The sequence below is a fragment of the Sorex fumeus genome, unplaced genomic scaffold, assembly GCF_029834395.1.
Source record: "Sorex fumeus unplaced genomic scaffold, SorFum_2.1 ptg000044l, whole genome shotgun sequence".
NCBI lineage: Eukaryota > Metazoa > Chordata > Mammalia > Eulipotyphla > Soricidae > Sorex > Sorex fumeus.
Window position 1 is genome coordinate 60337812 of NW_026606101.1, and position 12053 is coordinate 60349864.

Consider the following 12053-nt stretch of genomic DNA (forward strand, 5'->3'; position numbering starts at 1 on the left):
AGAATGCCACCGTGAAGAGCAATGTACCAATTTGCAATGCCCTTACCTCCACGGGTATCTTAGCTTCATTTTCTATTCCTCCTTTAATAGCTAGGAAATAATACATTCTAGAAATGAATAAGCAGAGATTGAAAATAAAAATTATAAGGTAAAAAGACTGTGCTAGAATAAAAATGTTTTAATAAACAAGGTGTTTATCCCATTACTTTGACCCTTGCTATGGAGCATGGTGACCAATTGCCTTGATTCCAAACGAGGGAGTATATAAAGAATTTTAGTGCTTGACTTTATTTTCCAGGTTGTAAACCATATTTTTAGATCAGAGGATCCCAAAATTGTTTGGCCTAACATCCCTTTCCTGAAATGCAATCACTCAGATGCCAGAGCGATAGTACAGCAGGTAGGGTGCTTGCATTGCATGCAGCCAGCTCAGGGTTCTATCCCTGGCACTCCATATGATCCCCAGAGCCCACCTGGAGTAATTCCTCAGAACAGAGCCAGGAGTAACTACTGACTACTGCTGGGCATCATCCCGAAACAAACAAAACCAAGAAACAAAAATCATTCAGTGTTCCCCTGGAAATCTATATTCTTTAAAGAAACAAAAAGAAATTATCCTCTTCCACATTGCATGTGAGGCTACCAGCCCCCAAGTTCGTTCAACTGCCTACTGGAGGCAGGATCACCCATTTGGGGAAACTACCTGTGGGTAACAACCCCAACAGGGATAGCTAAATGTGAGGGTCATGAAAATACGGCAACAGTAAAGGGTTTCTGAGCATGAGGCTACAAAAAATTAATTAAAAATCATAAGGGTAATGAATTGAAGGTGTTTCTGGCAGTGCTCACCCATGTTGCATGAGACACACAACATGGGGTCACAAGGTTAAGAAGTGCTGCTAGGTTAATATCAACATGTGTGTTATTGTATCTGTACATTTAAATAGACCTATGTCTGTTTATGAACAATATTCAAAGAACAAAAACAGCTTACCCCGCTCAGCACATAGACACACAAAGTGTAGATCATCCCAATGGTGGCTGTCCCCACAAGGCACAGGAGAAATCTGATGGCATCCCTGTAGAGCTTAAAATTCACAGGCTTGGGATAGAGAATGGATCTCACAAGGTCTCCCTTTGCAGTGTTGAATCCTGAAGTAGCAAATACACATCACACACTGTCAGGATGTTGAATTCTAGTGCTGGTGTTCTTCTAAACCTCAACATGCCCTTTGCTTTTCTCTAGAGAGACTTAAGCAATGTTCAAACCCAAATGCAATTAAAGGATAATGGGAAAAATGTATAAGTATGCTAGAAAAGAAAACCATACCTATTTCAGAGCCTAATACTTTCTTGGTCTACTTTCTCTCTTCTTTTAATTTCAATGCATCCTAAAGATAGAAAAACCCCTGCTGAGAGCAAAGAGCAGTCTTTCCAAATATAGCTTCATTCAGAGTATTATACACACACACACACACTGAGAGAAAGAGAGAGAGAGAGAGAGAGAGAGAGAGAGAGAGAACCCTGCATAAGAAATTTGTTTATTATGTATGTTGAATGGTCCAGTAACAGAAGAATTGTGTATCTGATAGTTCTGGTGTCAAGTTTTCTGTTTCTGGTCCTAACTGCAAATACTTGGGATTTGGAGTTAAAAGGCCTGTGTCTTGGGTTGAGTTCTGCCAAAAGTTGACCGTGATTTATATTTGGTTTTTGAATGGCTACATCTGGTGGTGCTCAAGAATAACCTGTGTTTGAGGGCTGCTCCCTGCAATGCATGACATACCATGCGTTATCAGGAATGGAACTCAGGCCTCTCACTTGAAAAATGTGAACTCCAGATGCTCTCTCTCTCTTTCTCTCTCTCTCTCTCCTTTCTCTTTCTCTCTTTGTCTCTGTTTCTCTGTCTCTCTGTCTCTGTCTTTCTCTGTCTCTCTCTGTCTCTCTCTGTCTCTCTCTCTCACTCTTTCCTCTCCAGCACTGACTGTAATTTTTCAGATTACTGGAATTATGTGGCCTTCACCTATTCATGTACAGAGTGAAGACAATACATATTTCTGATCTGCTGGTTTTATATTTGAAAATTGTATATAAAATGCAGAGTATATAAATAGTAATTATTGTTATCAGTATTTTTCCTGTTAAAAGGCATATTAGAGTTTAATTAACATGTAGAGTACAGACCTTTATTGCGCTATCTAAAGGCTGTCTCTACCTAAAAAGTGTAAATCATTGAAAAAACAAAATAGAAGGATTGTGTTAAGCATAAGAAGGTGCCAAGTATGGAGAGATAGTACAGGGGTATAGGCACTTGTCTTATACACAGTCAGCCTGGGTTTGTTTCAGCATCCCATATGGTTTCCGAGCCCCCAAGAGTGATTCCTAAGTGCAAAGCCAGGAGTAATCCCTAAGCATTGCCAGGTATGGCCCCAAACACAAAAACAATTAAAAGTAGGAGAGATGCCAACTAACCAGTCTGTAGGACCACAGCACTCACAGTCCCAGAATAAGCCCCCTTGGCCTGGATCACTTCCGTTCCACAGAAGAGGACATGACGTTTATAATCCACTTCACTCTGGGTCTTCCACGATGCTGAGCAATCCGTCTTGGGTAATGGGGTTTTAGTGACGGGAATGCTTTCTCCTACAGAAAATAAGTATCTCATTTTGTGAAGTGAAGTAGTATGCTTCACCATTGAAAATTTTCATCATTGAAAATTGCTTATCATCTGTGAGGTTCTCATGGACTGACAGCCCCCTGGGGTATTGGGGATCCAGAGAACAGCATAGCTTTTGTTTTGAAGAGGTTTGTGGTCCAATGGAGACAGACATGTCAGTAAATAAGTGTTATGCCATATTATAAACACTAAGGACATTGTAAAATCAAATAGGAGTGCTAAGGGATTGGAAATCACCATCTGGGCACGCAAGTCGTGCAGTATAGAATGTATGCTGTCAGAAATAAAGAACCATGAGAGTTATGTAGGAGCCAAAGCTCCCAGGGCCCTCTGTGAACAAATTCAGGTGTATCAGTGCTTATCTATGGGCACTGGTGACAAGAGGAGCATGGGGGAAAGACTTAGCTCTGAATCAGGAAAACTATCAAGCTTATGTGCAGGAAAGTGCATAGATCTGCAGGAATGAATAGTAGTCTAGAGAAGTTGACATCTAGACAAGCAATTGGGCAACAATCATGAGTCCTGGTTGAAGAAGAAGAGGTCTGAACTGTGGCAGCTGGTGGTGGGAGTTGAAAGGAAGTGCTGGGCTCAAAAAATGAGGAAATAAGAGACTATAAATGTGGGGAGATGGTTACATTAGCAGGTCATGGAACAGAGGAATTGAAGATGGCTTCCTGGCTTTGGACTTGGAGAAGGAGAAGGAGAGGGTCATGAACCAACAGAGAGCACAGAGAAAGGAAGAATTGTGTTTTTATCACCAAGAATTGAATTGGCTTGGGAAATGACTGTTATGAGCTGCCTTCTAGGCATTTAGTTATTTATATAAGTCCGGAGTTCAGGAGAGCTGATCAGATTAGATCAAGAGACAAAATGACAAGATCGCTCAGAGAATAACTATAGCGTGAAAAGAGCAAAAGCCAAGAGGTAGCCCCAAGTAGCACCTATAATCTGGAAGAAAGAGAAAGAATCTCGATACAGGGAACCGGACAGAGTGGTCAGTAGTTTAATTTAGAGACATAACTTTGTCTTGAAACTAAATCAAGAAGTGGTCAGAATAGTAAAATGCAGCGATAAGTCAATAAACTGACAAAAGTTACAGAAGCCATTTGGCAGGTGAAACATAGGAAATTTTTTGGCCAGTGCAATGAGAAAGGCAGAGTGTAGTATTGTTTTTTCTTTTTGGGCCATACCTGGTGATCCTGACTCTATGCTCAGGAATTACTCCTGGCAGTGCTAGGAGGACCATATGGGATGCTAGGGATCAAACCCAGGTGGGCCGCATGCAAGGTAAACATGCTACCTGCTGTACTACTGCTCCAGTTCCAGATTGTAGCATGTTTTAAGTGACAAAACAAATGGTAAAGGAAGCTGAGAAACATCTATACACTGAAATTCTAAGGAATAAAGTCTTAACTGGCCTTTGTAGAGTAGGCACTGTAAATTCAGAGAGATGTTCCTGAATACGGACTACTTTCACTTTAATAACCGGCACTCAGTTTTTCAAAATCCCCGGTGTAAAGGGATTTTGAGTGTGTGATTTACGGATTTCTTGGAAAGAGGATGCTGATCTGCCATGCTGTATTTTTTAAGTTCACTAGAAAGGAGCTCCTCATTCCTGTCTCCATTTCAAGTCTCTCGAGTCTACCTGGAAAAAGGAATTTGATTTGGACTTTAATGGGAACCACAATACAATGTGTTTTCACAGCATCCTACTCCCTCTTTGTCTTACAGAAATGTTGGTACTCAAAAAAATTCTTATGCAGGTCAGACTGCAAATGACTGCAAGCTTGAGCAATCATTCCTCATCTCTGAACCTCAGTTTGCCTATTTGAGAGGCAATGGCCTGTAAGTTTCTTCATGCTACTTAAAAATTGAATAGTCCCAATTACCCAGGATTAGCACTTGGATGTAGCAGATTTGCCAAACCCTGCCTCATGGTTATCAACATGTCGAGCTAAGGTAGAAAGATCCTGAACTAGAACCTCTGTGTTTCAAGACGTCACTAATCATTTTCAAATCCCCCAGTTTATCAGAAGATGAATTAAAAAAAAACTAAAAATCTTGTGTACATACTTGTGCTAAGTATACAAGTCACTGACAATTCTGAAACATTCAATGCTCTCTACAGTCTTTATAGATGAAATGGCAGAGTGACAATCATCCTTTATTGGAGAAGGGAGTGCTAGGCAGTCAGAAGTGAGGACTATATATAACAGCAGATAGAGAACAAAGGGGAATGCTCTGCCACAGAGGCAGGGTGGGATGGGGGATGGGGGGTGGGAGGGATACTGGGATCCGTGGTGGTGGGAAATGGGTACTGGTGGAGGGATGGGTATTTGATCATTGTATAATTGAAACCCAAGTACAAAATTTGTAAGTCTACAACTGTACTTCATAGTGTCTCATTAATAAAATTTTTTTTTAAAAATCTGCTTTCATTTGAATTCTTAGAACCATCCAGGAAGGACAGCTGAGACTCCTTGGAAATGGAAGGGCCCTAAGCAGCCCCCGGCCATGCCACTGTCATTTGGGTGGAGGAAAAACTTGGCAGGACTTAGAGAGGCTGTATGCTCGGAGATAGAGCCCTACCTGTCAGCATGCCCTCATTCACCACGCAGCTGCCATCCATCAGAATGGCATCACATGGCATCTGTACTTTGTTCCCTGTCAGAATTAATAGATCTCCAGGCACCAGGAAGCGTGATTCCAGCTCCTGAACTCCAGCTGAAAGTGTGAGGAGACAGAGTCAGGTCAGCCTTTTCCCCTCACAAAAACACAATCCAACTGCTCCCTAAATTGGAAAGCAATGAAAATGCAAGTCAAGCATTTTGTTTTGTTTTGAACTACGGTGTCCTTCCACATTGAGTTGAAACCTGAGAACAAGAAAAAATATAAGTAAACTTGGATTATATAAAATTAAAACTTTGGGGAAACAAAAGAACAAGCAAAGAAAAAAACCACCTAATAAGTGAGGTATTCCAACAGACTCAGGAAATATTTTTGAAACTTATGGACAAAACAGCAATAATTTTTTTCAAGAGAGAGACATGTAGCAAATAACTATTGTAACATTTCCCGAGATATCAAGAAATATTTCATGAGTCAATGTGAAGATGGCATAAAATTTTTTAGCAAGTGACTTGTTAGACTGTTTTTAAAGTCTAACTGTTACTCATAGTAAGAGAACTGAGAGTTGGAGAGATATATAATGGGATACAGCACCTGGTTTCCATACCAAAGTCACTGATTTAATCCCTAGCACTACCTGGTCTCCTGAGCACTGCTAAGAGAGTCTCTTCCCACACGGACAGAACTAGGAGTAGCCCCTGAACACTAGAAGTGTGCTCCCCCTAAAGGAACAAAGAAATGGCAATTTCTTCCTGTGTGCCCAACTTCTGTTTTTTTTCTGATTTCCCTTTCTCATTTAGCCCCAAAGAAGAAAGTTATATAGACTAAAATAAAACTAGAATGAGTTCAAGACTATAAATCTGTGGTTTTTCCAAGAGAGAGAAATAATAAACAACATGTTACATAAGTAAATATGTGTGTTTGTATATATATAAATTTTTTTTTCTGATATTTTATACATGTATAACCTAATTCTATCCTTTAAGAGGACTTGGGGATGGTGGAAATAAATAATAATGTGTAGACCCAGTATCCCAATTTTGGTTTCTAAATTTCATTTCCTTCCCCAAATAAATCAGAGTTCTTCAAATAAATGTCTGATTCCAAGATTAGGTCAAAAAAAATATATGAACTAAAGCATCTTGTGTCATAAGTGTTTAAGTAGTGATGCAGAGAGAATTCTAAACCAATTAAAGAACTCTGGCTGTCCCTTTAGGAAAAAATGAAGTCATGAAACTTGCTTAATCGTGGATGGACATGGAGAGTATCATCCTGAGTGAAAGGAGTCAGTGGTAGAGGGACAGAGACATAAAGATCACACTCATTTATAGGACATAGAAAAAACATAGTATGAGAATAATACCCAAAGACAAGACTGCAGTTAGACAGAGAAGGAACCACTATGACAATAAAGTTGGAAATGATTACTCTGGACAAGAACTAGGTGCTGAACGTGATAGGCATGGTACCCTTTCAGTAATAGTATTGCAAATCACAGTGCCTAAAAGGAAAAAACGCTTGTGGGGGAGGAAGGGGTGGAATGAACAAGAAGAAAATTGCCTGCCATAGAGGCAGGCGAGGAGGGAGGGTCAGAGGTGGGGGATGGCAGTGGGGGACCTGGAAGAAACTTAAGATATTGGTCTATGACTGAAACTTGATCATTAATAACTTTGTAATTGTATCACTGTCACTGTCCTCCTGTTGTTCATCGATTCTTGCTCGAGCAGGCCCAGTAATGTCTCCATCGTGAAACTTGTTGTTACTGTGTTTGGCATATTGAATACGTCACAGGTAGCTTGCCAGGCTTTGCGGGCGAGATACTCTAGGTAGCTTGCTGGGCTCTCCGAGAGGGGCGGAGGATCGAACCCGGCTCAGCCAGGCCAGCTGTGTGCAAGGCAAACACCCTACCACTATGCTATCACTCCATAGTGGTATATCTAATGGTAATTCAATTTGTTTTAAAAAAGAAAAGAAACACTTAAAAAAAATTCAGGGGGGGTCTGGAGTGATAGCAACAGTGGGTAGTGCATTTGCCTTGCATGTGGCAGACCCGGATTCGATTTCCAGCATCCCAGGTCCCCTGAGCACCGCCAGGAGTAATTTCTGAGTGCACAGCCAGGAGTAACCCCTGAGCATTGCTGGTTGTGACCCCCCCCCAAAAAAACCTCAGGTTATCTAAACCTATAAAAGTTTGAGCCACAAAGTAAATAAACAATGAACAGACACTCACTCATCAGATGAAACAAGATTCATAAATCCATAAAGACATAAGTAATTTATAAATAAATGGAGAAAAATATAACTTTTCTCCACCATAAAATGACAATTAATTAATGTAGGAGGAAGGATAAAATTAGAAAATCATTTTATCAAAGTAATCATTAATTTAGCCACAAAATATTAATGAGTACTAAAATTAATGGCTAAAAGTTTGATGAGGATGGCTTATTTATGTAGTCTGAAAGTATCTCTCCACAAAATAACTACTAATTACGAAGGGGAAAGAGCAAATTTACAATTAAGAAACCTGGCAGAAACCATTTAATTAAGTAAACCCAGTTAATGTCACCAGTAATAGGACAAATTTAAATTATATACCACCTGAGAGGAAGTGGTGAGGACACAGTATCACTTCTCTGATATTCCTGCCCAAATTGCAGGTCCTGAATTTAACTACAAAGGAACATCAGGTAAACCAAATTAAGTGACATTCGTTCTACAAAACAACCAGAGATGAAAAGGTTGAAAGGTCACAAAAGTCAAGAAAAGACAGAAGACAATGAAAGCTTTGTGAGATCCTGGATCCTTTCTAATAAATATCTTGGAGGGACAAATGGCAAATTTCAAATGGAATCTAAGCAGTAGTTGGTATTAATTGACAGTATGAACTTTCTGATATTGACTGTCACACTGGAATTTATTTAGGATAATGTTTTTGTCTTTAAGACATGGGTACTAAAGTAGATGGAGGTCAAGTTTCCATGGAAAAATACTATCACACTACTCAGGAAAAATCGTAAAGTAAAGTAAAGTAAAGTAAAGTAAAGTAAAGTAAAGTAAAGTAAAGGCCCTCCCGTTGATCATCAATTTGTTCGGGCGGGCCCAGTAATGTCTCCATTAGAGACTTTGTTGTTACTGTGTTTGGCATATCAAATACTCTGGGTAGCTTGCCGGGCTCTCCGAGAGGGGCAGAGGAATCGAACTCGGGTGGGCCATGTTGGCTGCGTGCAAGGCAAACGCCCTACCGCTGTGCTATCGCTCTAGCCCAGGAGGAAAAATCAGTTGTTAAAAAATACTTGAAATTTTTCTATAAGTTTTTTTCCATAAGTCTTAAGTTATTTACAAGAGAGAGTGAGAGAGAGAGGGAGAAAACTAAACTACATCTGAGATAAACATACATAAAGAAACATTGATCATCTGCTCAATTAGAAAAATATGACTTGGCTATTAGAGAGTACTTTCATTTGTTTTTTCTGCATTTTGTTACTTAGGTTCAGTGTCTCAAAATCATGTAGCACTGCCTCCCCTTGTTCATTGATTTGCTCTGTCGAGCACCAGTAACGTCTCACAACAAATTGTGAGACTTGTTGTTACTGTTTTTGGCATATCGAATACATCATGGGAGCTTGCCAAGCTTTGCTGTGCGGGCGATATACTCTCGGTAGCTTGCCGGGCTTTCCGAGAGGGGCAAAGGAATTGAACCCAGGTCGGCCACGTGCAAGGCAAACACCTTACCCTCTGTGCTATTGCTCTAGCCCCCAAAAAAATCTTTTCTGTATCTGCCTTTGTACTGACATACTCTCCTTGGTGCAATCACCTCAGATCCTTATAATACTGTGACAAAAAGGACTAAATATTTAGAGAACTCACACAACTCACCCCAGAAAAGATGATCGCCCTCATTTATTGTGCGGGAAACACATCTGGGGCTGCGGGGAGCAGCCTGACTTGCAGGCTGAAAGCCACAGACAGGTCCGGGTGGGAATCAAGCCCCCGTGTGCACTCTTGGGGGACTAACTCAAGCAGTCTCCCTGAACACAGGACAAATCACTCACGGCATCAAAAAGATGGAGCTGGAGTGACAGGACAGTGGGTAGGGTGCTTGCCTTGCACGCAACTGACCCAGGTTCCATCCTTGGCATCTCATATGCTCCCCTGAACATTGCTAGGAGTGACCCCTGAGAGCACAGAGCCAGGAGTAAGCCCCAAGCATGGCTGGGTGTGGTCCAAAAACAGAACAAAAAGATGCCACCTGACCCCTTGATACGGATCTGAAAACCCTAACAATCTAAAGCACCCTGATTCTACTTCTTTATATAGACAGAGTAAAATTTTAGCAAGCCTCAAGCAAGCCTAAACCTCAAATTTTGTAGACTGCATACAAATCTTGTTAGAACACACAAAATAGTTTATCACATAATCCTTGGAAATATTGTGTTTTCATGTGGCAAAAGTTTAATGCATGGACCCACAGTGAAATGTCAAGAAAAGCAAATTACGAACAGAACAAGATGGGACAGAGAAGGATTTGTAGGACGGACAGGAGGGATGTTTGGACCCCACACACAGGTGCTCAGGGATTAAACTGGGGCTGGCCACAGGCAAGGCAAGTACCTTCAACCCTGCGTCCTAGGCACAGAGAAGATCAGAATTTATTTTGTTCCTCAAAATAAAAAACAAATTGGCTTTGAAACTGTTTACAAAATAGGAATCGATATATGTTAGTATAAAAATGATGTAAGCTAAAATACTTAAACTCAGTTTAGCTACTATTTGAAGAAAAAATACCAGTCCATCTGCTCTATATTGTCAGTAGCTACATCAATAACCAATTTGAGGTTGCATACATCCCTAACCTATCACCCTCAGTTTTTCACTTTAGCCATTTAGGACTTCATCAGTAACCAAGTTGAGGTGGGTTACATTCCTGAGCCAGCACCCCTTCATCATCTGGTCAGTGGCGCTTGGCTTGGCACCCCATTCTGGGAGTGGATGCACACACACACAAGCAGCTCTAATGGGAAGTGGACACACACACACACACACACACACACGGCTCCTATGAAAAGTGCACGCGTGCACTCTCAGCTCCTGTGGGGAGTGCACACACACGCACACACAGCTCCTGTGGGGAGTACACACACACACACAGCTCTGTGGGGAGTGCACACACACACACACACACACAAAGAGGCAGCGCCTGTGGGGAGTGCGCGCGTGAGCGCACGCACACACACACAGGTCACTAGCTCCTTGTTGGTGGTTTCTGTTTCCAGGGAGTAGGACAAGGCTGCCACATGGGATTGCCCAGCTTCGTGGGGGCGGCTGCAAAGGCAGAGCGTTCTGAACAGGGCTGCAGAAGCGAGTGAGGGCCTCTGCAGAGCTGCCAAGAGTGGATGGGCAAGGACAAGTGGCCGGTTGGGGGGCTGCAAAGCGCACTGAGCCCCTTTTCGCATGTTCCTGGCTGGGTTTCCCTTAGAGTGTTAAAGGCATCGTGGTTTCCAGAATGTTGACTTCAGCTTTTCAGACGATCTGACAGCAATATTGGGGCACCTCGGTGAGGACGCTTAGCTTCTGTTTACCTACAAACCATCAGCTGTCCGACACCAGGCTCACAACCATAGTTTCATATATTTTGTACATATATATTTATGATTTTGTTTCTTTAGGATTATGAGATAAATATGTTCCTTTTACTTTGGCTGGAAGTGAACCTTCTAAAAATGGTTTGATGATTTTGCTATCTTAGTTTTTTATGATATATATAAAACAATGGAGAAGTATTTTCTTAAATAAAATATTTATAAAACAATGCAGAAAATATGATAATGAAACCACATGTTACAATAAAGATCCAAGAGCAGTATCTCATTGAATCTTGTCTTCACTTGTTCTACCATCTCTTTCCCTTTGGACTATTTTGAAATTATTCCAAATATTATATATTTCATTTAAAATATTTTAGTATATATCTAAGGTATACCCATTTTCAATTTCTTTATCATTCTAAGTAAAGTAAAGGCCCTCCCGTTGATCGTCGATTTGCTCGAGCAGGCCCAGTAACGTCTCCATTGGAGACTTTGTTGTTACTGTGTCTGGCATATCGAATACTCTCAGTAGCTTGCCGGGCTCTCCGAGAGGGGCGGAGGAATCGAACTCGGGTAGGCCATGTTGGCCGCTTGTAAGGCGAACGCCCTACCGCTGTGCTATCGCTCCAGCCCTTATAACTTCCATAATTTAAAAAATCAAGTATTTAATGTTCAAATTTCCTTAACTGAACAACAGACATGTGTATGCATATATTTACTTATTTATCTATATATATGATCTATTATGAAAGGTATTTCAAATCATTCTCCTAATTTTTCCTGCATAGATTTTGTGAGGAAAGATGTAACTTGTCCTGTGTTTTCCACAATCAACTTTGTACTGATTACATATCTTTATAGTTACTTAACGAGTTTTGCTATTCCATGCACTTCCCATAAATTGGCAGGTAGATCTAAAGGTCTTAATTTTTGGAAGAGAATTAGGTCAAGGTCACGGTCCTTCCGTTGTTCATCGATTTGCTCGAGCGGGCCCAGTAACGTCTCCATTGGAGACTTTGTTGTTACTGTGTTTGGCATATCGAATACATCACGGATAGCTTGCCAGGCTCTGCCGTGCGGGCGAGATACTCTCAGTAGCTTGCGGGGCTCTCCGAGAGGGGCAGAGGAATCGAACTTGGGTTGGCCATGTTGGCTGCGTGCAA

The 12053-nt window shown here is 41.2% G+C and overlaps 1 protein-coding gene across 1 annotated transcript in view; it reads right to left on the minus strand.

Annotated features, from left to right (window-relative positions):
* ATP13A4 (ATPase 13A4) overlaps positions 1-12053 on the minus strand; it is a 158174-nt gene that overhangs the window by 68844 nt on the left and 77277 nt on the right. The window contains exons 9-11 of the mRNA XM_056121961.1: positions 5264-5398; positions 2470-2640; positions 995-1152 (exon numbers count right to left, since the gene is read on the minus strand). Of these exons, the coding sequence (XP_055977936.1) occupies positions 995-1152; positions 2470-2640; positions 5264-5398 (464 nt within the window). The remainder of the gene's footprint in view (positions 1-994; positions 1153-2469; positions 2641-5263; positions 5399-12053) is intronic.